This window comes from Phyllostomus hastatus, unplaced genomic scaffold, assembly GCF_019186645.2.
Source record: "Phyllostomus hastatus isolate PE091 unplaced genomic scaffold, TTU_PhHast_1.1 phas_contig_80, whole genome shotgun sequence".
NCBI lineage: Eukaryota > Metazoa > Chordata > Mammalia > Chiroptera > Phyllostomidae > Phyllostomus > Phyllostomus hastatus.
In genome coordinates, this window is record NW_025333960.1 from 48,396,406 (window position 1) to 48,422,504 (window position 26,099).

At 49.0% G+C, this 26,099-nt stretch overlaps 1 protein-coding gene across 1 annotated transcript in view; it reads left to right on the forward strand.

Annotated features, from left to right (window-relative positions):
- The window catches only part of CDH20 (cadherin 20), a 172,918-nt gene that overhangs the window by 132,534 nt on the left and 14,285 nt on the right, over positions 1-26,099 (forward strand). Inside the window, exons 4-9 of the mRNA XM_045850344.1 lie at positions 7,394-7,688; positions 8,231-8,350; positions 10,932-11,099; positions 13,690-13,877; positions 20,931-21,184; positions 25,599-25,735. Coding sequence (XP_045706300.1) covers positions 7,394-7,688; positions 8,231-8,350; positions 10,932-11,099; positions 13,690-13,877; positions 20,931-21,184; positions 25,599-25,735 — 1,162 coding nt within the window. The remainder of the gene's footprint in view (positions 1-7,393; positions 7,689-8,230; positions 8,351-10,931; positions 11,100-13,689; positions 13,878-20,930; positions 21,185-25,598; positions 25,736-26,099) is intronic.

The following is a 26,099-nucleotide window of genomic DNA, read 5'->3' on the forward strand; positions in this document are numbered from 1 at the left end:
TTCCTCCTCCCTCTGAGCCTCCTTGCTGGTCCTCTCCTGCCCCCTGACCCCGGTCACTGGAGGTCCTACTAAGCTCCACCCTGGGCCTCCTCTCCTCCCGCACTCATTCCCTGGGTAGACCCTCCGCCCTGCGGTTGGAAACTGCACCCGTAAACCCGCGAGTCCAAAACCTCCGTCTCGGGCTCAGACCGCTCACGGGAGCTCCAGCCTCACAAACCTCCCCCACGTGTGGGACCCGGAGGCGCCCCAGGGGCAGCGTGCCCAGTGAGGAGGTCTTACATCCCCGCCCGGACCAGCGGCTCCCCGGTCCTCTCTGTATCCACGTCACCGTCACCCGGGTCCTCAAACCAGAGACCCGCGATCGTCCTTCGCCCTGTCCTGCGCCCGCCTTCTCCCACCCGCCAACCCAATCCCAGGCCACGGTCAACCCCATACCCTTCATCTCTCCCACCGCCACTTCCACCACTCTCTCCCCCCCCCGTGCACACACCCGGGTTCCAGGCCGGTTTCCTCCCTTCTCCCCGCACTCCCCTCCAAGCTCTTCCCTGCGGATGAGCTTTAAATACGCGAGTCAGGCCGTATCCCCTGCTTCCACCCTTCGGTGTCTTCCCACGGCACTCCGAACACGCCTCATGGGGCCACTCCTGCCTGACACTGCCCGCCTGCTGGCCTCCAGGGCACACGCCACTCCTTCCTCCCCTCGCCCGTGTGTTCCGGGACACGGCCCGGGTCTGTTCTACAACTCGCCAGGCTCTGCCTTATCGTTAGCTCGTCTCGAACGGCCCTTCTCCTGGCTCCCCTCACCACCGCCGCCCCCTCATTCGGGTCCGGGTCCTCCCAAGCCAGTCTCTACAGCAGGCCCCATGTTAGAGTCTCTCATCACTGTGCTTCTCTTACAGCTCTAATCACCACCTGCAGCGTGTAAGTTACGTGCTTATTTCCAGTGCACCCCCCGACGCCCCAGACTAGACTATAAGCACTCAGCACAGCAGCCAGTTGAGAGGAAAATCGTAGTCAACGTGACCCTGTAGTTGTAAAGGTGGTGGTGGTGGCAGTGGTAGTGGTAACAGGAACAGTGGTAATGGTGGTGGTGGTGGTAACAATAATAGTGATAATAGTGGTGGTGGCAGTGGTGGCAGTGGTAGTGGTAACGGTAATAGTGGTGGCCGTGGTGGTAGTAGTAACAGTAGCGGTGGTGGCAGTGGTAACAGTAATAGTGGTAACAGTGGCAGCAGTTCCCCGGGCTGCTCCCCTTCCTTCACTCCCTTCTCTGTGCACCAGCAGCCGCCACGCCCTGCCGTACGTCCTGCCAGTCTCTCAGACTCTGCTCGTCCCCTGCAGGCCCTGTCATTACTCTGGCCCCCCCTGCTCTCCGGCCCCAGATTAAGCAGGCCCTGCCCGCCTCCCTGTGGAGAGGCTCATCCCGTCCCTCCCCCAGGACTCAGGACGTTTTTCTCCTCCAGGCATCCTTTCCATCCTGCTGCCCCTCTGACTGAGAGAGCTCCGTGCTTCAGCACGCTTGGCACATACATAGTTCAAGGACTTTCAGCAAACGACTCCTCGTCGGGACTCCCCAGCCCTCCCCTACGGATTCTCACATCTCATCCTGACCCAGCTGAGCTGGGTCTCCTCACTGGCTCTGACACGTGTACAGCACTTGTCCCCACCCCAGATGTCCATCCGTCTGTGCGGCTGTCCTGCCCCAGCCATGCAGTCCCCCACTCTCCACCTGGTCACACTCACACTTGCTGGGGCCCAGCTGAAAGGCCACTTCCGTCGTGCACACATCTTCCGTCCACTCTGAACCCCAAACGTTTCCAACTACTCAGTATTTGTAAACTGTCTGTCCCAGCTGGACAGATATGGCTACTGCTAGAGGAACTTTAAGAAACTACATCTGTGCTCAGTAACTGCTCTGTCTGCATGGACAGTTCAGAGCCCTCTGCCCTTCTCCCACGGGGAGAAACTGGGACGCCCCTCCCGGCCTTCCCCACAGCTCCCTGCACCGAAAACCCAGCACAGACCTGGGCACACCACAGTGCAGACGGACAGCTCTGTGCTCAGCCAGTCACACCCACGCAGAGGTCACTTAGTCACCTCAACAGTGCTGTGAGGGCACTATCATTCTCCACTTGCAGATAATTAGCCTAGAGGACTTAGCTCACAGAGGTGCTGTTCATCGTCCAAATTACACAAAAGGTAACCGACAGTCAAAGCCCAGATGAAAATACACCCCAAAATCTGACACCGGAGCAACCGGCTTTCCCTTACATTGGGCGGCATCCAAGGGGCCCTGACTTGAGACTGAGCCCTGAAAGCCGCACAGACCGTGTTAGGGTGGGGACAGGGACCCATCCAAGCCCGCCTGCCTCCTGACGCCGGGAGCCCTTAGCTCTGCGGCACCGTCCAGGACTCACGATGAGGACTCACGCTTTCCCACTTACCCCACCCCAGGACGCAGGGCACCCCAGGCGTCCCTGAAGTCACCTTGTCCAGCCAACGCACCAGCAACCAGTGCGAGTTTTTACCCTGCACTAGTGTGCCACCTCCGCATGATGGAGATAATTATCTATTCACTTACCGGGCACTTTAGCCCTTCCCTTTCTTTTAAAAGAGACTCATCTACTTTTCATTCCCTTTACACCCCAGGAGCATTCGGCTCGTCACCTTGCGCTCTGGAAGATGTCTGTTTAGAGAGCCTGCCTGTTTGCTTATTTCAGAAAGGAGTATGGCAACAATTATCAGCTGTAATTGGCATGGCCTTACGAAACCCACACCGGGCTTCCCAGGGACAGGCGGTGTTGAGCTAAAGCTGGGTTATAGTGACACACGCGAAGAGGGGTGCGGAGAGTGTGTGCTTGTGCACGATCTGCGGTCCCGAGTCAGGCCGGGGTTAACAGCTACCCGGACGCTGTCTGGCCACACGCTGCAGCACCCCTAGCACTCTGTGAGGCACCAGGAAAGGGGGCGAAAGGACTGAAACTCACCCTCATTTTTAAAATCCTACATCAACTAAGATTTTTCATCATCGTGGGTGCTTCCCATCAGTCACTACTCCTTTGGCGGAAGATCTCACAGACTAAAGAAGTCCCAGGTTAAGTAGAATATCCACCCGTCTCATCCTGTCTAGGAGACTGGGGTGGGGGATGTTTTCCCAAGATATACAAGTTCTGTCCAGAAAGGATCCATCCATGCAATATGAAAAAGAGACATTTACTGAAAATACAAGAAACGTTGCACATAGGACAATGACACCTCAGTCCCCTTCAAAGTAGGCACCTTGGGACCTCACACAGTTCCCCCAATCCCCATCAGCTGCCCCAACATATTTTCCTGAATCTCATCAACAGTCTGAAATGTGATTTGCTTTCAAAAGTGATTTTAGTTTTGGGAAAAGTCAGAAGTCACAGGGCACCAGATCTGGGCTGTAGTGGGGCTGAGTCACCTGAGTGTTTCGCAAAAAAACCTCTGCACGAGACGTGATGCACAAATGGGCACATTGTCATGATGAAGCTGCCAATCACCAGTTGCCCATAGCTGCAGCCTCTGAATCATCTGAATAGTTTCTGCAGAGGAATGTTCAAGCTTAGCACAAAATTCAATGCAGATTTATTGCTCTACTCACTCAGTCATTTTGAATGTGACAGCCACACAGTACACATGCTCACTCAACAGCATCTACCGCCCTCACTGACTAGTACAGTGAAGTCCTCATTGTTCACACGTGTGCATTCCAGCCCCCTCTCCCTGTCTGCCGGGTTACACTGATGTCATGTACACCATTCTCGTTATATCAACAAGGGCTGGGCTTTTTCCAGAAAGACCTCGCACATGCCTATGTGCTCCTTACCTTCCTCCAAAGAGCTGCTGCTCCGTCCGTGTTAGCTGAAGTAAATGTGGATAAACACAAAACATTTTTATTACAGTGCCAATGTGCAGAGTGACTCAGAGGAAACTGTTAAGGTCTCCCCTTTGCAGTTCCCACGGCCAGATGTGCACCCCTGGCCGGCGCGCCTCCCTGCCGGGCCCACATTACTACGCTGGTTACTGAGCTAGCGTCAGTCAGCTCTGTACTCACTTCTCCGCATTCTGCTCTGGGACGCTGGTGCTGGGACTCTGCAAACCACAATTTCTCCTTTTGCAACCTGCTCCCTGGTGGGTTCTGACAGTAGAACATTCTAGAGGGAGAACCACTGGAGGCAGGAGGAGGGGGAAGGGCCTCGCTCCTTTTACCCAGCCGACAACTGACTCCAGTGTCTGGGTTCTGTCCATACGCCCAGCACCAGCCTCATCAGAGCCCCACACAAACATCAGCACCACGGAATGGCATCCCCTTCTCGGGGGTCTCAGTTCTGTGGGGGGCGGGGGCTGCTGGGGACACGTCCTCTAAGCTCCTGAATTCCCAGCCCCAAGGGGCAGCACTCCCTCCTCAGCAGTGGCAGGCCCAGCCCCCTCCCAACATCTGGATTCTAAGGGCCAGACTCTTGTCTTCTGCTCCCGCAGCCAGAGGGGTACTCACTGCGTCCTGGAGTCAGGACCCCTCTCGCATCTCAGGGTCCCTTTTTACCTTCTCATAGTCAACTTTCTGCTAAAATAACAGGTTCAGGTTTAGGTATCTGACTGGATCCTGACCTGACACAATTGTATTGCCCAGAAACCAGTCTCTGTAAGCAGATCCCGGCCCCTGCATTGCAGGCACTGCCCCCCTGCTCAGGAGCAGGGCCCCCTGCTTCTCTGCCGTGTCCTCAGGCTCGCCCCCTCCCTCCGCTCTCCTTCCCTTCCCCTGCCCTTACAGGGACGCACTAGCAAACACACACTCAGGAGCTGCTCGGAAGATGCTTGCTAGCGCTTTTCAAACAACGGTAAAATGATTCCACAAAAAAGCTTCAACCCTAACCCCACACCTTACACCACTGTTTCGGCACAAATGTTCGAGCCTTTACTCCACATGAGGACCCACACCCAGATGAAAGCCACAGGGTCCCTGACTTCAAGGAAGTCGCAGTCCAGAGAGGACTTTAAACTCCTCCGTTCACCTGTACTAGACGAAAACAGACACCAGAGCAGAGGTTCAGCCGGGCCACTGACATCAGCCAGCCGGACGGCTCTGGGGGAACCAGAACCTCCTCCTCCGCAGCAAAGAGGTTCAGCCTTCAGGTACTTATTAAGCTCTCTCCGCGGGCAGAGCACTTACACGTGGCCTGTGACGACCACGAGTGTGCTCAGCTTCGTTACGGTTCAGAGAACGAAACTATTTAGGTGACAAATAGAACGTCTCAGAACGGTCCTGGGTTCTCTGTTCATGTCAGCGTCTATTGTTTCTCTCCCCTAAATAATCCGGCATGCCCGGAATCAACCTGTTTTATTCTAAGTGAAAGTCCTGTGCCGCATGACTTAAAATTATATATAGCTACATTTAGATTTAGACTTAGATGGGTACTTATGTAAGTAAACACATGCATGCACAGGTATTTTTTAATTAAAAAAAAAATCCTGAGATCCTCGTCCTCCTTCTCCCAATGCCATTCCTCTGCCTGGGAACACAGGTCAACATGGAGTGGATTTGCATTCCTTTGTGGCCAAGTCTGAATAAAATGGCTTTCTATTCTACACAATAAGAGCTGTGCACCTCTGCTTTTTTAACTGCAAAAATAGAAGGTCTGGATTGCAAAAAAATCGTAATAATACTGCATATGGAATGAGGTAATGTGAGCACTTCATATTCTACATAGAATCCTTTAAGTAGAAAAAATCCACGGCTATTTTTTCGGTCAATTTTGTTCCCTAGATAAGACACAGCTGAATTCCTCTAGGCAGAAAACCGCTGTCTGCACGGTTTGGCTGCGAGTCAATCTGAGATCAGCTCAAAGCCAGCCACCACCTCCAAACCCATCCCGGTCGGAGGGTGTTTGAATACATTTTCAGGTGTCTTCCTGGCGTCTGTGCCACTTGATTCTCAGAGTAACACTGTCCCCGCAGTGCTTTAGGCAGCCGTCTGCATGAACTCTGCATTTTAAAAAGCCAACAGGTTGCTTTGCCATCTCTGCGACATTCCTGAAGGTTGCAGGGGGCAGAGAAGAGCTGGGCACGGTACCACCTCTCTCTCCGTGCACGTCCATCATTATCATAATCGGCGCCATTTACAGCGTTCCCATGATGTGAAATGCTGTGCTAGGTGATCATGTACGTTAACTTCTAGTGATCCCAACAGCCCTTCAAAGTAAGAGTGCATACCGTTCTCTGCATTTATATGTAATGACAAATTTGAGAGTTATGAACGATAATTTGTCAAGGGCACTCAATTCATAACTGACATAACGTTCAGGCCAGATGCATCTGCCGCTCTGGCCCGAGCCTCACACTGGCGGTCTGTCTGATAAGGAAATCTCATCGCCTCCGTCACCCAAGGGGTCAGAGTGCTCGTGCCCCCAGCAACGAGAGTCAGCGGCGGCCGGCTCAGCGTAACTGGTTTTTTGTTGCCCCCTTTAGAGAGACACTGTTAAAGACACACAGCACAGAGTTCCAGGGTTCTCGCCACCTCTATGCATTGTCCACAAGGAGAGATGCAGAAACTTACTCCTAGGCTTGCTGTGAGAATAGTGTCCTGGACTGCTTTCAGGGGTCATTACAAGGTAACTGGGGAGGAAGGATAGTTGGCTGAGTAGATGAAAGTCTGTCCCTGACACAGCCACCCACGGACACTCCAGTGACCTGGTCACCGAGCCAGGAGCCGGCCTCACAGGACACGGAGGGAGAGGCGCGGAGGCAGAGTAACCACCTGCAGCGCGTTCCCTTCCGACGCCGGACACCTAAGCGAGCCCAGTCCTGGGGGGGAACCTCGGACTGGGACCACGGACCGGAGCCCGCAGAGCCCGGAAGTCACAGGGTACCTCCCCGGGCAGGGGCGGCGCTTACCAACCATTCCATCACCCCTTCAGCCCACTTAAAACGTCCCCAATGCCTCGGAAACTCCAAAACTTAGTCTACATCAGCACTCTCTTACCTGACCAAGTGTAGGTTTCTCCATCTTTAAAACCTGCGACGGCAAAGCTGGGCTCCTCCTCATTCAGCACGTGCCTGTCCTCACGTGGGGACCTGCACTGCCCGGAGCCCCCTCCTACTTCCCACGCTCCTCAGGGAGAGGAGCTCGAGAAGTCACACTGGTACTGAATGCGACGTGGAAAAACATTACCTATCCACCAACCTATATTCGCTCTTCAACACAATCTTATTCAATGAATATCAGTTTTTTGTAGAGAAACATTTTAAACATTTAAATGAAGTAAATTCTTCCTGTTTGAAAGGAGATCATGTATTAGGGCCACACTGAAAATCACTTTATTTCTGACACCCGTTCATTGTCCGTAATGAGGTCTTGGTGCTTCCCCCCCAGCTCCACTCAGACATGGACCGGGGCGACGGATCCATCAAATACATCCTCTCAGGAGAAGGCGCGGGCGTCGTGTTCACCATCGATGACACCACGGGGGACATCCACGCCATCCAGAGGCTCGACCGAGAGGAGCGGGCCCAGTACACGTTAAGGGCGCAGGCCCTGGACAGGCGGACGGGCAGGCCGATGGAGCCAGAGTCGGAGTTCATCATCAAAATCCAAGACATCAACGACAACGAGCCCAAGTTCCTGGACGGGCCTTACGTTGCCACCGTGCCAGAAATGTCACCAGTGGGTAAGGTGGAGGTGCACTGAGTCTCATAAAGAGCAATTCCTCTGTAGAAGCTCCTCTTCTCTAAACACGGGAGAATGTGCAAAACAGCCCACACATTATGAAACTGAACCGATACTGACAACCGAGTCCTCAGGCAGAAAACCACTGAAACACTGAAATCAGTCATAGGAAAAAAAAAAACAGTAATTAGCCTAATGTTGTTATTCAGTTCTAGTTCTTAAAAAACAAAAAGATAGATGATGGATGGATGGATGGATGATGGATGATTTGTAAGGAAGAAGCATTTTGGTATGATCAAAAGAGCAATGGAGAGCCAAAACACCGTGCTGTCCTTGCTGGTTGTTCAGAATTTAAAGCCCAGGTCCCCCCCCCCGCCACTGTCTAAGCCGTGGGGGACAGGAGTTACCGAAGCTTGCCCGGAAAGGGACCCTCCCGAGGCAGCAAACACAACACTAGCAAGCGCGTTAAGATTGCCCATTCGGGATCGTGTCTAGCCTTTAGCAATTCGACTTGAGCAGGTTTCCACCATCTCTCTTCCTCAGGCACCTCGGTCATCCAGGTGACAGCCACAGACGCGGACGACCCGACCTACGGCAACAGCGCCCGGGTGGTGTACAGCATTCTCCAGGGCCAGCCATACTTTTCTGTGGACTCCAAGTCAGGTGCGCAATGGGACAGTCGAGGCGGGTGCTTGCTTTATTCCCTGATGAACTGCAGCTGCTGCTATGACAGACCCAACTCTCCTTTTCGAGGACCCGCCAGGGAGTGTACTAACCCGAGAACACTGTGATGAGCTCTGGGACTAAGGGAGCAAACCAGCGCCGCCCTGGTGGGCGAGAGCGGTGCAGGGCTGTGCACAGACAGTGTGCAGGGTACAGTGGGGAGGCCAGAAGGCCTGCCTACACAGAAGTGCCTCCCCAATGGCCTTCCAAAACTCCTGTGTCATACTTATTCCCAGATTAAGGTCTTTTGTACCTCCAAGAAGACGTGCGAGGACTGACATGTTAACCTGGCTCAACAGAGAACCAGAATCACTGATTCTGAAACTAGAAAGAGCCGTAGGGGAATCATCCGGTTCATCGCCATCACTTAATCCCATATTTTGCCATGTATAATACACTTTTTGCCCAAATTCTTGTGGGGAAAAATGAGGGTGCGCATTATACACAGGTACAATGACTACATTCCATGGGTATAATATTGGTTACAATAATCCCGTGTACAGTGCCAACAAAACTGTGGGTGTGCATTATACACAGCAGTGCATCATACACAGCAAAATACAGTGGACAAGGAAACTGGGGATTGAGACCTAAAAAAAATTGCTTCTAGTTGCACACAGGTCCTTGACACGTGGTCTGACGTTCTTTCCACTACACCACCCTGTACATGCAGAGAAAAAGGCCAGAATGCGCAGAGGCCGGTGCAGACAGGTCTGGGTAAGGGAGAAGAGCACAGAGCATGGGCTGCGGCCCCCCCAAAAGGAGGTGCTGAGTGGGAGGCACTAACAGGAGGACAGCACGCAGAACTGGGTGGGAAGGGGCAGTGTGGCGGGAAAGTATGAATCATCAGAGGCTCGGTTTGGTTTGGTTTTGTGTTTGATTTTCGCTGAGAGCTCTGATTATGGAGTTTGCTTTACCTCTGAAGAATTCCCTGCAATACTTTTGAGTGGGCAAGTAATGCTTGTTTGCTTATCATCTTGCACTTGTGCTGGGCTTTCTCCCTTTTACAGTACTCTCATGCACCTTACCATACTTGAGCCTCCAAACTTTGTGAACTTTTGAAATAGATGGAAGTACTATTATATTATTCCCATTTTATATACAGGAGAATTAAGAACCTAAAAGCAATTAACAAGAATTTGAATAAAGAAACTTACAGCCACAAAGGTAAAGTCAACGGTGCATGCTCAGAGTCACCTGCTTATGTGAAAGAGAAAAAAAATCATTTCTACTAGTAATCTGATAGAACTTCCCCCCCAGAAGTCCTGAGAGGAACCTGGCATTCAGAAAATTATGTCCTAACAGCAACAAGTGCAGGAGTTTATGTTAGCAGGAGGAAAGAAAAAGGTCACGCTTAGGGACGTCTATGAAACAGTCACCTCAACAATTCTAAAAACGGGGGAGGGTGTGAGAGTGCCCACAGGGGAGAAAAGTATAGACAGAAAGAGGGTGAAGTGTCCTTCATATCCTAAGAGGAACCCTACACTATTTTGACAGTTCCCAGGGGGTATCTTTAGTGTTGAGGTCAAAAATACAAGAAGAGATGGTTTCTGCTGTGCCCACAGGGCATCTGAAGAAGGAAAGCCTGCACATGTCACTTCAGAGTGCGGTGCCATCGGCAGAAGCAGTCAACTGGGGACGGGTCTGCGGTTCCCAGTGCCCTCCCTTGGCACGCACAGGTCTGCGCAGCCAAGGGCCGTGTTGTGAACTTGCAGGAAGCACGCCTTCCATCTCTGCCTGGAGTGTGCAGAAGTCCACTTTTCTAAGCGGAAGGGTTCAAAGCTAGATAAACCGTTACCACACATCCTTGGCAGGATCAAAACACATTTCACTGGGTTTCGGTTTAGACCCCTCTTAATGAAGCCGCACTGGTCCGTCATGACGCTGCTGCGCACTGTCTGGGGAAGCTCGTTCCTTGTGAGCATTCCAACTAAACAACTCACAGAGCACCTTTCGTGTTCTAGCTCATGGAATTCAGTGAGGCACGGAGGTTGCAGAACATGACAAAACAGAACGAATATCTAACAAAAGGAAAATTGAAATCCAAATTCCAACCCTGCTTACAGGTATTAGGGAGGCAGAAAAACGCAGACCAGCAGTGCCTTGCCTAAAGAACAGTCACTCACACTGCAAGAACTTTAGGGGCCAGAGAACTGCTCTAAAATCACAGATCTGCAGACTCACGCAGTCTGTTTTCTCGGCCGGAAGCCCCAGTTTCCTGTAGTGAGATACAGCACCCCTAGTCGGTTAGAGAACCGTTGCTGCCACCTGCTGTTCTCTCCCAGTAATGCGGCCAGAGGAAATGAGCCCACTGTGCTCTTCCCGCTGGAACTGCACTTACCATTCATGCAAGTCCAGACTCTTTTGAAGCTGAGATTCTGACCTCAAGTTTAATAAAACACAGGTAACTTGCATCTACACTCTAGATACTAACAAAACACAAAGGAGAACCCTGGAACTCAACCTTAAACACTGGACGTGTGGTTTTGCTTTTAAAAACGAAGTCGCCCCTCTCCCACAGGTGTGATCAGGACGGCGCTCATGAACATGGACCGGGAGGCGAAGGAATACTACGAAGTGATCATCCAAGCCAAGGACATGGGAGGGCAGCTTGGCGGGCTGTCTGGGACCACGACGGTCAACATCACTCTTTCGGATGTCAACGATAACCCACCCCGCTTTCCCCAGAGTGAGTATCTAACCAGGGAAGGGTTCGGCTCTCGGGCCAGAGGGGTACACCTGTCCCAGAGAGGAAAGGGAGGACCTGGGTTCCTCCTTGTCACACCAGGGGGTGACATGGCCCATGCTGAGAATGCAAGCAGGGAAACTAATCCAAAGCAGTGACCCACTGCACCACCTCACCTGATCAATTCCCAAGCAGGCAGGCAGCGCCTGCTTCGTAAGGGCACGGGGCGGGAGGGGCACGAGATGCTGAAACCTGGGCCCTGCCCCTGTGAAGCTTGGGGGGTACACATTCTCCGCTCTCCAAAAGTTAACCGAGAAGCAGCATCTGCTGTCCGACTTGGCTAGTGAGGAATGAAGCCTTCACAGTAAACTAAGATGCCTGAGCGCTAGAGAATAAAAGATTTAAACAGGCAGAAAGGAGAACATTCCAGAGCGGGGAGCAACTCATTCATTCCAAAATTCTTTGTTTCGGGCACCGTTCTAGGTATGAGATACAGAACAGTACACAAAGCAAATGAAATCCCTGCCCCCCTAGAGCTCACCTGAATGTAAGAAAAAAGGTATCTATAAAGACCTGGAAATAAAGTTGCGAGTATAGTTTTATGTTTAATGAAATGAAGGCCTGTCCTGAGTTTCGCTGTGTTGTTAGGACTAATGGGAGTCTTGAGAAGCGTTCAGGCAAGGCATGGACACAGAGGACACGGAGGAAAGCCCGACCAGAGAGCCACGCACGGACTGGGGTGGCAGGGCTGGCGAGGGGGGGCTCTGAGAACAGCCCACACTCGACCCAACAAGGACTCAAGGAAATGGCAGGGGGCGTGGACTGAGACAAGGAAGACAGCATGGATTTCTGCCTCCTGATTTCTTGGCCAAGGGAACAAGGCAGAGGGTGGGGTCCGAGGTGACGACGACGGGGGGGACAGGGAGAGGAGCTGTGCTAGTGGTGGAAACAGAGGATGCAGCGTAGTGGAGCAGAAAGGGAACGAGAGAGACAAACTCAGGTCTGAACGCGCACTGGCAGCCGGACAATCCGACTGAATGTGCTCCGGGAGAGCGGGAATGCGGAGCTGTGACTGTGGGCCGGAGCCGGGGATGCAGACACGAAGGGGAGAGGCGGGTGCCTACGGGCAGCAGCTGGAGAGTGAGAGCAGCAGACACAACCGCAGGTGAAAAGATTCAACCGAGGAAACTGGGTTAAAAACAACTAAACCAGAAACAGAATCAAGCCTGGCTATCAGCTGAAGGGCTACATTTTGAGTCAGACAGACCAAGTGTACCCTCTCTTTTATCAATACAAATACAGCAAGAGAGCTGCTCCAACACTTAGGTGCAACTGGTATACACAAAGTCCCCGTGAGATTCCAGGAAACCAGAAGGCGGGATACTAGGCAAGGAGTCGTATGTGTATTTGTTTAGACACACAACACACAGCCCTCCCGGTGAGGAGAAAATTGTAGGCAGGTACCCGTTTGTTTTTCCCAAAGTTCTGCAACAGCAGAGCGTAGTCCATCAACAACTTTGGAACTGAATGGAAAGGGGTCCTAAAATCCAAATGCCGGCCAGCCTGACGCAGACATGGGCGATTTCCTGGCTCGGGCCGCCGAAGACCAACATCATGTCTTCCCCTGTGCAAGGGCGGTGTTCTGAGCTGGCTGGCTGCTGTCAGCCTCCCCAAAGGTTTGTGAAGCGAAGGTCTCAACCCAGGCGTCCCTGTAGCCTGTGACACACAGTAGAATAAAAGAGACCGAGTACATACTGAACATGTGACTGTGTGGTTTTGTTAGTCACAGTCTGATTGACAAAATAACGAAGACTGTGAGAAGTTGAGCCCCAGAGAAGGTAAGTTAGGAAAGATAAAACTCCATGGAGGTGAAAATAAACTAAATTGCACTGTGAATTCAGGGCATCAGGTTGAAAAGGAAAACACTGTAAGCGCTGAGAACTTTGGGAGTGTTCCATGCTAAAACGGGGGAACAAGAAGCATTGGAGGTCTGCCCGGCTGCAAGGACACAGTGGTGGCTGCCACACAGAGCCAGTGGCGCTTCCTCTCGAAGGTCATTCCTTCTCCACAGACCACTGGGCACCAATACATGGGGGCGGCCAGCCACAGAAATGGGTAGTCCGTGCACCGGCCAGGCCACGAAGGAAGACGCGGGCATGTGAAATGTGAACAGAGTACATGTGCACTTCGTGAACACGGTGTTTGTGTTTTCCCTCTTCCTTCTCAGAGGGAATCAACCCTCGGGAAGTAGTTCATTAGGAAGGAATTGGAGGTTGAAAAGCGAGGTGCTTCCTGCCGCTCTGAAGGCAGATTCGCTGAGATAAGAAGTACTGTTACCTCCGTCCTGTGCTGCTCTCAGAATTACAGGCGGCCGCTTGGGCCCCTCCTTGCTGGACACCCAGCACAGTCTCCGACCGAACACCAGTTGCTCGGCCTCTGCCGATGTCAGTTTTCACCAGCAACACTCATCCTCCAACTGTTGGGCCCGGAGCAAGAGGTTCTGCACAGCACGCTCTGTGTGACGCGGCAGTGACGCGGCGTTCTGTCCGGGGACAGGTGGCAACGCCTCTAACGTTCTGACCTCTCTTCCCAGAGCATTACCAGATGAGCGTGCTGGAGTCGGCTCCCGTCAGCTCCACGGTGGGGCGAGTGTTTGCCAAGGACCTGGACGAAGGAATCAATGCCCAGATGAAGTACACCATCGTGGACGGAGACGGCGCCGACGCCTTCGACATCCACACAGACCCCAACTTCCAAGTCGGCGTCATAACTGTGAAGAAGGTAATCCAGAGCGCTTCCGTGGAGTCTCTCTCTGAACGTGCATGAGGTGTCAGTGAGGCTGCTGTGCTATACTGATGGGTATTTCTTCAAGCCCCCTGAAAAGCGCTCTTTTCCACCATTCAGGAAAAAACTCCTTTTGCTTACATGTAAACACTGGCTGTGTCATTTTCCAGAGACAGTATCAGGTCACAATAAAAATAATTACAAATATGTCATTTCTCCCAGCTCACTACTTAGCCACTTAAAAAACTGTTATGGCTTAATTCCCCCATGATGTTAACGACAATCAATATTTGCACTTGAATAACTCACTTTTTTTTTACCACAGTACAGCATAAATAACAATAAAGCAAGCTATAAAAGTATTTATGAATCAATAAATAACATGTAGGGGTTTTTAATTGCTACTTAAAGATCCATAGATGCTAATTAACCTGGAAAAAGCTTGTGAAGCATAGCTGCTAAGTGAAATTATCACTTGAAACTCCTTTGCTATGTGTTAAATTACCAAATTTTCTGAATACAAGCTCTCATTTTTTGTGTGTAGTATATGGATGGGTATCTTCAGGTGGAAAAATTTGTTTACATTTAAAAACCCAAGATATCTTAAATTACTTATTCAAAAACATCTGTTGAGTGTCTACCTATGTGCCAGGTACCACTCCAGGCATTTAACGTAGAGAGCAAATAAATTAGCCAAAACAACTCTGCCCTCCCGGAGCTTGCATTCCGTAAGAAGGAGACAGTCAAGCCAATGAATGCCAGGGGAGGGGGTGAAGCACAACGAACGTGGCGTCAGAAGAGCCAAAACGACTCTGTGCTTAAAGCGGGTGGTTGGGGCTGGCCCCCCAGAGGAATGACATTTGCACAAAGACAGGTAAGGGGGCAGAGTCGCAGCATCGAGCTGGGTAAGTTGGCAGGCGCAGCCCTTGGAGGCTCCGTCCGAATGGCTTGGGTGAGCACTGCACCCACCGCCCTGGAGGGGAGGACTCGGGCGTGGAGGTACTGAGGAAAGGGGACAACCAGCGCAAAGGCCCGGAGCTGGAATTCTGCCCCATCTGTCCCAAGAACAAGGGAGTTGATAGGACGGAGTGGAGGGGAAGACTAGGAGGAGGGGAAAATATGCGGAAAGACTGAGAGCGCCAGACAGTATAAGACTTTGCAGACTGAGGGAAGGACTTGGGGGTCGTACTCTGAGAACAGTGGGGAGAAGCTGGAGGACTTTAACAAGTGTGTGACGTGCCTGGGCTTTCACTATTAAGTAACTACTCTGTAGCTTCTGCTGAGAAGAGACCCCAGGGGGCAGAGGTGGAAACAGACCAGCTGAAAGGCTGTTGCAACAACACACGCAGGACATGATGGTGCACTGGCCTCGGGTGGCAGGGACAGATGGGGTGAGAGGCGGCCAGAATCTGGATATATTCTGAAGGCAGAACCAAAGTTATTCCACGTTGTTCCATAAAGTTGAATTAACGCTGCTTTAGAAGGGAAGAGTTCAAGGTCGCCCTGTTCTATTTAAGATGTTATCCAGCATCCCACCAACCAGAAATCTTTACAACCAGCATGCAATGACCTCAAAAGAGTGCAAAATGCTGAGATTAACTTCGGAATCATCAAACAAATCTGGACATAATTTAAATAGTGCTGTTTCTTATTTTATTCTCATTCTTGGAGAATTAGTAATATGTGGCAGAACTATAAAAAGTGACTAGAAATAATACCAATTTAGTGTGCAATATAGGATTAAGAACATTCCCCTATTATGTGGTACAGCTCAAGTTAACAATTAATAATGCATCGCTTATCACGACTGGAAACTTTAAACAAGGTAAACGCTCAAAATTTTGAATAACTGTGGATTGTTTAATGTAAAAATTCCCTTTAAAAATTAAGCAATCAGGAAAAAGTATTTGGAATTCTCCATATTTCAAATTTCATATCTTAAAATAACATGAGAAAATTCTAAATAATGTAATAGTATTAATTTATGTCAAATTATTAGAATGCAGCATATACCTTATCATAAGACATTCACTTTAAAATATTAACTATTACACTTTTATATCTAAAAGGAACCTCAAAAGGTCATTTCCCCAGCTCCCTTCCCTGGAGAAGAGATTAAATCTCATGAGACAGAACACTGTCTTTCACTGTCACCACTTAAACTACATCCGTGTTTCATCAAAATGGAGATCAGTTTTGCCCAGGCCATCTGTATTTCTCTTCTGAACTTGCGAGGTGACAGAAAACGGGATTAAGAGCGAGGTCGATACCGTGGGTGGACCCCTCAAGTGTAACAAGCACTTCAAGGGCAGCTGACAGCTCATGCTGGACGTCTGGAGTGACATCCTCTCAGACGCCTGGTCCACACCCTTCTTCCGCCTTCGTTATCACTGGTGTGAAAAATGGACGCGGAAGGTCTGCTTCTGATGTATTTCCCTAAGGCTTAGTATTCATCTAAAAGGCCCGTATTTTTCAAAAAGAAAAATTCAGTTGAATTGATAGAATGGGGTTTTCGTAAAACCACACTTTACTAACGGGTATCCTGGGTCATTCTGGCTTTTAAGGAATCAATCAACTGATTTGCAGTCTCTTAAATGTTTGAAAGGTAACTTGAAATACGTATCTTCCAGCCTATCCTTTATTCTGTGAGCATGCTGCTACACCGCCCTCCTGTCTGCAGCGTGTCCCCACCTCCCAGCAGGCGATAAACGGCCGTTTTGAGTCCATTATCCTCTTAGGCAGACCGCAAAGAGCAAACACTCCCGTATTTCATCAAACCTAAGATGTCCACGAAATGTAAATCCCACCATTGTTTTATATACCACTTAAAAAAAATACCTGCAATTTAAATGATGCAACGCCTTCTTACTCCTTAGCTTACCGTTTCGGGAAAAACTCTTGTAGACACAGACACACTTGCCTCGCTAGCTTCGGAGTTACTCCCTGCTGCTGTCTGCCCGCCATTCTGCCTTCACACCTTTTGTTTCAAACGGAATCAGAACACAATCTTGTGGCAGACACGTTAGAAGGCAATCCAGTTCAACACACGTGACGCTGCGGGTGCACAGAGCTCAGCTCAAGTGCACGCTACGAGAACAGCTGCGAGCTGGTCTGACCTGCGCGGGACAGCTGCATCCTGTCTCCTGCTGCGCTTCACGGTGCCGCAACTGGGGAAGCAGCCCTAGTTCCAAAACATCAAAATATGAAAAAATGCACACCTGAGAATCACTGAACTGTGGTGACATAAAATCTACATATTAGCACTCAACCAGTGCCTGTTAACGCTCACACTGAAAAACTTGTTCACACCACTCAACGCAAGCAGCTTTTTGGCTGCGTTTTGAGTTTTTGGCCCTTGCTAGGCCCTGGGGAGTAGAAATCTGACTCGGTCGTGGCCTGTGCCCTTGAGGGACCCACGGAGAGAGAAGCACTTGTAACGAGGACTACGAAGAGCCGTCAGGACAGCGTGAGGCCGTGCCACGGGGACAGAGGAGGAAGCGACTCTGCTGAGGGTGCCTGTGTCACTACTTCGAGCCATAATGTTCATCACTGTTTTCAAACATACGACGGCACTTCATTTTTTGTGTGATCCAACTCCAAGAAATTTCTTGAATTTGAAACTTCATTTCTCAGACATTACTACTCTTTAATTTACTATTATGAGTATAAAATACACAATTATTTGATGTTAAAAAACAAGCACAAAAACTTTTTGAGAGATAAAGTCAACCATATTTTTTGTAGGCAATTTAAAGCTTAGTGTATTTAGGGCAATGCTTTCCCTGAATTTTAAATAATAAAATTATTTAAGTGAGGGAGACAATAATCTTAAATAATGTAATGATCACTAGGTAACTTATTTTAAAAGCAATTCTAACATTAATTAAAAATTCACTTTAGTATCTTCAACACATAGTGCTAAAATAATTATATATCCATACTCCAAAAAAGAAAAAAGATTTATACCTCATAAAAACAAACTCAAAATGGGTGATATACCTAAATGTAAAAAACTAAAACTATAAATTTCTAGAAGGAAACGTAGGAGAAAATCTTTTTGACCCTGATTAGGCAATGATTCTTAGACATGACACCAAAATCCCAATCTACAAAAGAAAAACTGACTAGTAAGATTTCATCAAAATTAAGAGTTTCTGCTCTTTAAGGACACTGTCAAGAGAATAAAAAAATCAAAGTGTGAAAGAAATTACCTGCAAATCACATGTCTGACAAAGGACTTGAATATACAACATATAAAGAACTCTTCCAGAAGAGCTACAAAATGTTCAGCATCAGCCCTGTCTGGTGTGGTTCAGTGGACTGAGTGCCAGCCTGCAAACCAAAGGGTCGCTGGTTCGATTCCCAGTCAGGGCACATGCCTGGGTTGTGGGCCAGGTCTCCAGTAGGGGGACATACCATACATTGTTATTTCTCTCCCTCTCTTTCTCCCTCCCTATCTCTCTCTCTAAAAACAAGTAAACCCTTTAAAAATAATTTTTTTAATGTTCAACATCATTAGGCAGTAGGGAATGCAAATCAAAACCACAGGATACCACTTCACATGCACTAGGCTGCTAAATTCAAAAACGCTGATAAAACCAAATAATGATAAGAACATGAAGCAACTAGATCTCTCACATACTCCTGGTGGCAATACAAAACAGTACAGCCACTCTGAAAACTCATTTGGAAGCTTCTTATAAAAAAAAAAGTTGAAAATATACTTAACCATACAATCCTGTAATCCCACACCTAGGTATTTACCCAATTGAAATGAAAACCTATGTTCACGCAAAAACCTGCATGTAAACGTTCACAATGGTTTTATTCAAAACCATCAGAAACTGGAAACTTACTCAAATGGATGAACAGTGGTGCATCCATACAAGAGAATACACCTAGGCGATAAAAAGGAACGAGCAACTCATTTACACAACACAGACGAGTCCCAAACGCACGGTGCCACGTGAAAGAAACCAGCAGACACAGAATGGTTCCATTCCCATGACGGTCCTGAAACAGGAGCAGAGCGCAGACCGGAGCGGACCGGCCGCTGCCCGTGGGGAGGGCGGGCCACACGGGAGCACGGGGAAGGGAGGGAGGGGTGAACGGGGCGACGGGCCTGCTCTCTACCTGATTATCACGATGGAAATGTGACTGCGTGCATCTGCCGAAACCTCCAAAACTTGACACTACAGAAGACACACTGTGATGTGGGTAAATTATGCCCTAATTTAAAAGGCAAATACAAAATTCACAGCAAGTTGGAAAAATGACTTAAGAGAAAAACTTGACCCAGCTCCAACCGAACCTAAACAACAGTGCCCACTTTGGTTTACCTGTATTTAAAGAAAGAATTTTAAGAGAACATAATATAACTTACCAGGAAGATAAATGTCCAGGTTTACAGAGCAAGTATAAACGAAACAAACGGATGAAACTATTCCTTCAAATATATCACGATCTGAGGGGCTGACTTCCCTGCCAATGAAAGCCTCGCCTTCGGACCAGGCGCTAGGAAGGCACCCCGCCTGGTCCCCGCGGGAACGGTGCGCGCTGGGAGACCAGGTGCACGACCACCCCGCTCGGTGCTGAGTGCACAGGGCACAAGCAGTAACCCAGCAACGCCAACAGCGAAATCTGGTTAGAATCTGAAAACAAGGTGAAAGTGACTACTACTGTTTGTTTCTCAAAAACAAAGCAGACGCTTCAACGGACATATGCCTCTTTCCAACATGAAATATGCTTAAGTCAGCATATTTTATGAAAAAAAGTATGAATGAATATTTACCTACAAAAAATTTACGTACAAAAACATTAAGTCATTTGTGACTTTTGAGCTTTAGTAACTTCTTTGCTATCCTCTAATTATTTTATGGACTGACTTTCTATATTTTTGTTGATGATGTTTTGAATTCTTGCTTAAAACTTTAAACATTTTTGTCAGTAAAAACAAAAAAAGGAAACAAATGGATTGTTCTTAAAAGATAGCATTCAAGTTCGCATTCTGCCCTGAAGTACTATATTTTTTTAAAGATTTTTATTTATTTATTTATTTTTAGGGAGGAAGGGAGGGAGAACAGAGAAAAACATCCATGTATGGTTGCCTCTCGTGCACCCCCTACTGGGAACCTGTCCCGCAACCCAGGCATGTGCCCTGACTGGGAATCGAACCAGTGACCCTTTGGTTTGCAGGCTGGCACTCAGTCCAGTGAGCCACACCAGCCAGGGCATGAAGTGCTGTATTTATTTTGACATAAAACATTCTGAAGATAGGGCTAGGTCAAAAACAAAAATTCAATTTTATGACATGGAATTTGATTTTGTGGGTGAGCCCTGAATGAAATATTTAAAAGTCCATACCAGCATTTCTACCCTGACACTACATAACCATGTTAGCTTAGTCGGCCTTCGAGCTCTGAGTCTGTTTACTCGACTACACAATGAGGCACTGGAGCAGGTTCCTAAAAGAGATTTTCTAAGAAGACTGTCTATGATATATGCTAAACACACGAATTCCAATCTGACACAGTACCCTGAGAACTCCGGTAAAATGTGCCTGTGAGGGCTTCTTAGAAAGCATCTCCACTGCCTTGGCACTCCACAACCGTTCTTAAAGAAGACAGCAAACAAGCAGCCCGGGCCTGAGCTGTGTGGGTATTCCGAAACAGGCCTCGGACTCTCCCTCAATTATCATGACACCTTCTCAAATGAGCAAACGTCTCTAAAGACAAGGCGAGCCTGCCGACTCAAGAGTGGGCGTGTTAGAGTCAGGCTTACCCAGAGTACAGCGGCTTCCTCAACCAGCAAACTGGCTTCCTCACTGTCTCTGAGCCGTTTAGTGCCTTCCTAACCTTCTTTACCCAAGCTGTTGAAGCAGACATTAAGACCAAGAACTATGGAACCAAAAAAAAAAAATCCCTTATTTCCCCCCTTACCTCTTTACCATGATTTTAATGAATTGAGGGATCTACCCACCAGCGACGGTCATCCTTTGGAACTTGATGTATATGTTGCTGGCTAATTGACTTCCCTGCCGTTACTTTTCAGCCACTGAGTTATGAGAGCAAGAAAAGCTACACCTTGAAAGTGGAGGGAGCCAATCCCCACCTCGAGATGCGTTTCCTGAACCTGGGCCCCTTCCAGGACACAGCCACAGTGCACATCGGTGTGGAGGACGTGGACGAGCCCCCTGTGTTTGAACCTGGCTTTTATTTCGTGGAGGCACCTGAAGATGTGGCCATTGGAACCACCATACAGATCATGTCCGCCAAGGACCCAGATGTGGCCAACAACTCGATCAGGTTTTTCCCACACATTTCACCTCTCCCTCATATCGTGGGGTCTTCCCTTCCCTTGCATCAAATTTTCTAGCACCTTTCCCCTTTCCTTCTCCCATCTCTGGAGACTCACCCATTTCTTTAAAGTCTTTCTGTCTAAATAACGTGGCCTTTTCATGTGACAGATAATGAAGTACCATTATGTCTATGCCTTACTTCCAATTGGTTCAGCAACACACACAGCCCTGAGTTCTCAGCCCCAGCCCCGCTGACATTGGGGGATGGATGGGTCTCTGCTGCGGGGGCTGTCCTGTGCGTTGCACAATGTTTAGTAGCATCTCTGGCCTCTACCCACTAAACACCAGTAGCACCCCCTGAACTGTAACAACTTAAAATGTCTCCATATATTGCCAAATGCCCCTGAGGAGGGTTGGGTACAAAATTACCCCCAGCTGAGAGAACCACTAATTCAGATCAAGCAAGGGTATCAAAACTAATTTTTACCAGGGGCCACATTAGCCTCGTGGTTGCCTTCAAAGGGCTGAAATAATTTCAGGACTGTATAAATGTAACTACTCCTTAACAGTTAAGGAGTTGAAATTACATTTGGCCCTTTGAAGGCAACCTCGAGGCTGATGTGGCCCCAGGTGAACATGAGTTTGACACCCCTGAATAAAGCATAGACGGAAACACAGATGTCAAAATGTTAAAAATGTTGAATCTTAGTCATGAATATAAAGGTGATCATTGCATATTCTTTTGATTTTTATGAACCTTTGGCTTTTTTACTTTAAAAATGGGGGAAAATAACATACATGATATATGCATTTCCGTATAGAAAGAACAGCCACGGAAACTACCTGTGTTGTCGATGGCTTCCCTGCCACGCGGACTGGTCACACGGGGCTTCCCACTGCAAGCCCACGTGTCAGTCTGCCCAACGCGAGGCTGGACTGAACGGTTCCAACCGGGCCGCTCCCCCCTGGAGAGGGGGCAGGGGAGCCGCTCGTGCAGTCCCGGCCGTTCCCCACCCGCTCTGGAACCGAAGTGCGCACAGCTGGTGGACAGGTGGACGCCTCACCCTTCCAGAGCGACTGCCAAGCCTCTGACGCGCGACACGGAAGATCAGGATGCCAAGGCTATCCGAGGCCATCTGCCGCGTTCGTTGTTGGGAGTCACACAAATGCATCCAGGGCTTTAGTGCAGATAACACACTTGAAACATGCCCGGGGTTCCCGACGGCCTCTGCTGTCGGCCACTCCTTCGCCTGGCACTGCGTGGCGCGCGAGGGAAACGTGCTCCTGCAGCTCGACAAAGACGGTTCTCTCCTGAGGATCGCCACACTGGGGACTCCGCTTCCTCCAACCAAACGTAAACATCTCACATTTCCAGGCACTGAAACGGCTAAAACGATTTTGTTTGAATTCTGGTATTTGACTTTTAAAACTCAACTAGTCTTGTATTTTAACAACTTCATAGGAGTAATATTTCTACCTTAAGCTTTTGAAATGTGTAACAGGGTAGGAAGAAGTTAGTGAAACCACATCATCATCAAAACAACCACAACATAAATGAAATAGATTCTATTATAAATTTATATTTTCACAAGCCAAATACACACACACACACACACACACTCATATCAGTGTATCTTCTGACTGGTTATTTAATCTATTTATAACAAAAATACTGTGGAGAAAACTTCAGAGCGTAAACCTTTGTCCGGGGGAAACGTTTGAAATGGACACAATCCTGAACAAATCAGATCTCACTTCTGTGAGAGTCGGTGAGCACACTCAGCAGCCGAGACTTCCACATCTTCCTCCCAGACTGACTCTGGACCCCTGTGCGGTGAGCACCAGAAACAGGGCTTCGGTAGGAGTCACGTGACTAAGTGACCAGCAGAGGAGACGGAGCACTGTCAGGGAACTCGCATGCGCGCGCGCACACACTCTCCTAGAGCGAATGTGCACTTTTCAGGACTGCAGTGGTCATCTCAAGGCGTATCTAGGAGGGAAAGAGAAACACCAGCGGGCCCAGATCCACTACTGGCATGGAGCAGAAAGAGGCATAAAAAAGTGAAGGAATCCTGTCTTGTAACAGAGTCGCTTCACGTGATGGGCCACGGACAGCCACCAGTCAGCATCATGGAAGTCCACAGGGAAGAGCCTGTCTACTCCAAGAGATCTCGATCAGAAGGAATCCAAGACTGAACAGGCCGGAAGCACAGGGCAGGGTCCCCAGGGTGTATTCTGGGGTGGGTGGGACTCTATGTAGGTCCTGAGAAACAGTCACGGACAAGGCAACAGCCTCATGCCTGGCGGTGACAGACGAGGGTTCGGGCCCCACGGCAAAGCAGAATTCCACTGGTCAGAGCCAGCTCCCTGGTTGCTAACGCTCCGTCTGCACTTCAGTTGCCAAGAAAGGGCAGAATGCACAGTGCCAGATGCAGGGTCCCTGACTCTCCCTGGTGCCCCTTGGGGACAAAGATGGTCCCTGGGTCCAAGCAGAAAATCGGGGGTCCTGGACTCTCAGGGGGAAAAACACCTGAAAGTCCAATTTCTGTCTACCATTTAATACCCATCTGGGAATTATTTTCCTGTATTATCTTTCCTCCAAATTATTTATCCTTAGTTTTCCTATTAAAGTTATTTTGAAATAATTCACACATGTTATACGTTGCTTGGCCATCTAATTCATCTGCATTTTTATTACAAATAAATGAGATTTGCATTTCTGGCAAGAAATTGCATATTAAATTACCCCAAAACCAACATATTACCTAAAATTTAAATATTATGGACAAAGAGCCATTTAACTTTTTGAAAAGATTACTAAGACTTTCATCAGCTCCTTTCCAGGAAGTCTATGGTGTGTGCAGGCACATGCACTGGTCCTTACTTACTAGTGACCCCCAAACCAGTCTCCAGACTCGGTTTCATGTGCATGAAAAACACAAGGCTTGGTCCTCCTGAAATGTCAGTGAATACCCAGGGAATCTCTGGCAGGCGGTGCCCGGAAGCACCTGGCCACTGGACAGGCTTCTGCTGCGTGAGAACAGCCCGCCCACTGGTGCCACCCTGGAGGGTGTGCGCGGGTTCGCCAGCCTGCCCAGGGTGCCCAGCCTCCAGACTGTTTCCAAGCTCAGAGCGCGTCCTGGGCCAAGCGAACAAGCAGGGAGCCCAGAGGACCCCAGCTAACGTTCACTCAGGGAGTGTTGTACGTGTGTGCGGTGCCCACTCTGCGCATAGTAGGTGAGATTATTGTGGTCGGAGAAGGAAAACCACCTACATAATTCACTAGTGTGTCCCAGTCTCCTCGTTTTCCATCTGTATCTACACCTCCAATTTGCTCTCCTGCCTCCTGAGATCTGGCCCAGCGTCCCATTCCGAGTCGGGAACGCTGTGACTGTCTCCATGCGGGCCCTGTCTGGGGAGTCGGACAGGACTCCACCTGCTGAGGGAGGCTCCTCCGGGGCAGGGTTTCCCCGCGGGGCGTCACGGGGCAGTACTGTCATGGGTTCTTTCCACCGTCTGCGATTTCTACCCCTCCACCCCACGCTCTCTGAAACCATCAGGCACGAGGGCTTGTACATACCCTCTTCTCCTGTGTAAGGACGCATGTCGGTCCGCACGGAGCATGCAGGTATATGCAATGGATACTGCTACTCAGTGCACTGCCTGAACCAAAGGAGCCGTTTTGGTTGTGGAACACCTGTTTTTTACACCCTGTTAATTACCTAGCTTACACGACATTTTCCAGCAAACTGAGCCCCATAAATTCATGAATTTCAGGCTTACTTATAGAAAGCAACCCAGACAGACCTGGTCCATCCTGTTTAAGACATTCCACAGGGGAGGAGTCTCCACCAAGGAAACGCATGACTGTGTGTGCCAACAGCTCAGCCACTAGCATGTTACCAAGGACCTGAGGCAAATCTCTTCCTCTCAGTACCTGCTATTAATTAGGGGGACTACAATCACTCAACTACATGCTTTTCAGTTCCAGTTTAGCATTTCAGAACTTATTTCAATAAAGTTCATTTTGAACAAAGATACATAGATATTCAGAGGGTCCCCAAAGCCTTGGATGGTTTTAAACGTTAAATAGCTGAAACTGATCTTTAAATACCTTAAAACTGCCCCAAGGTTTAGCACCCTGTTCCACTTTATTTTATGAATGGGGAAATTAAAGCAGTAATGCTTTGTTACTGGTTTCCACGGGGGTGGGCAGAGGGGAGTGGACAGGAAACAGTAAATCCCATCTCCCTCGCACCCGCAACTCAGCAGCAGCGGACTCACGTTTCCCTCGACATCACTCAGTTCTCTCGGATCCGTAACATGCTCCAGTGTGTTTATTCAAAGTGATGCGTTTAATCTGTTTTGGGGTTTTTGTTTTTGTTTTTATTTTGTGGTTTTGTCTGTTTGTTTGTTTCCAGATATTCCATTGACAGGAGCAGTGACCCCGGAAGATTCTTCTATGTTGACATTACAACGGGGGCTCTGATGACGGCAAGGCCCCTTGACCGGGAAGAGTTCTCCTGGCATAACATCACTATCCTCGCCACGGAAACGAGTAAGTAACTCAGCAAACTGGTCTCTCTCTGGTGACAAATGTTAGCGCTGCGGAAAGTGGGAGTTCCTAGAGCTTGCTGGGACAGGAACCGTGTTCTTTACAGAAAGAAACGAAAATCACAGTTCATGCAAGTGAGCGAACATATTCAGTTCAAATAATTATTGAGCAACTGCTGTACAGCAATCTCCTGTTTGAGGGATTTAAAAAAGCACGCAAAAAAAACAAAGCATCCTCAAGCCAAGAAGCTAGAATTCTATATGAGGAAAAGGGTCAGTTCCTGAGAAATCTAAGAGGCTGAGATTTTAATGTTTGACAGGATCAGGAATGAACAAACAGCATGAAATATTATTTTTGGCTAAAAGAA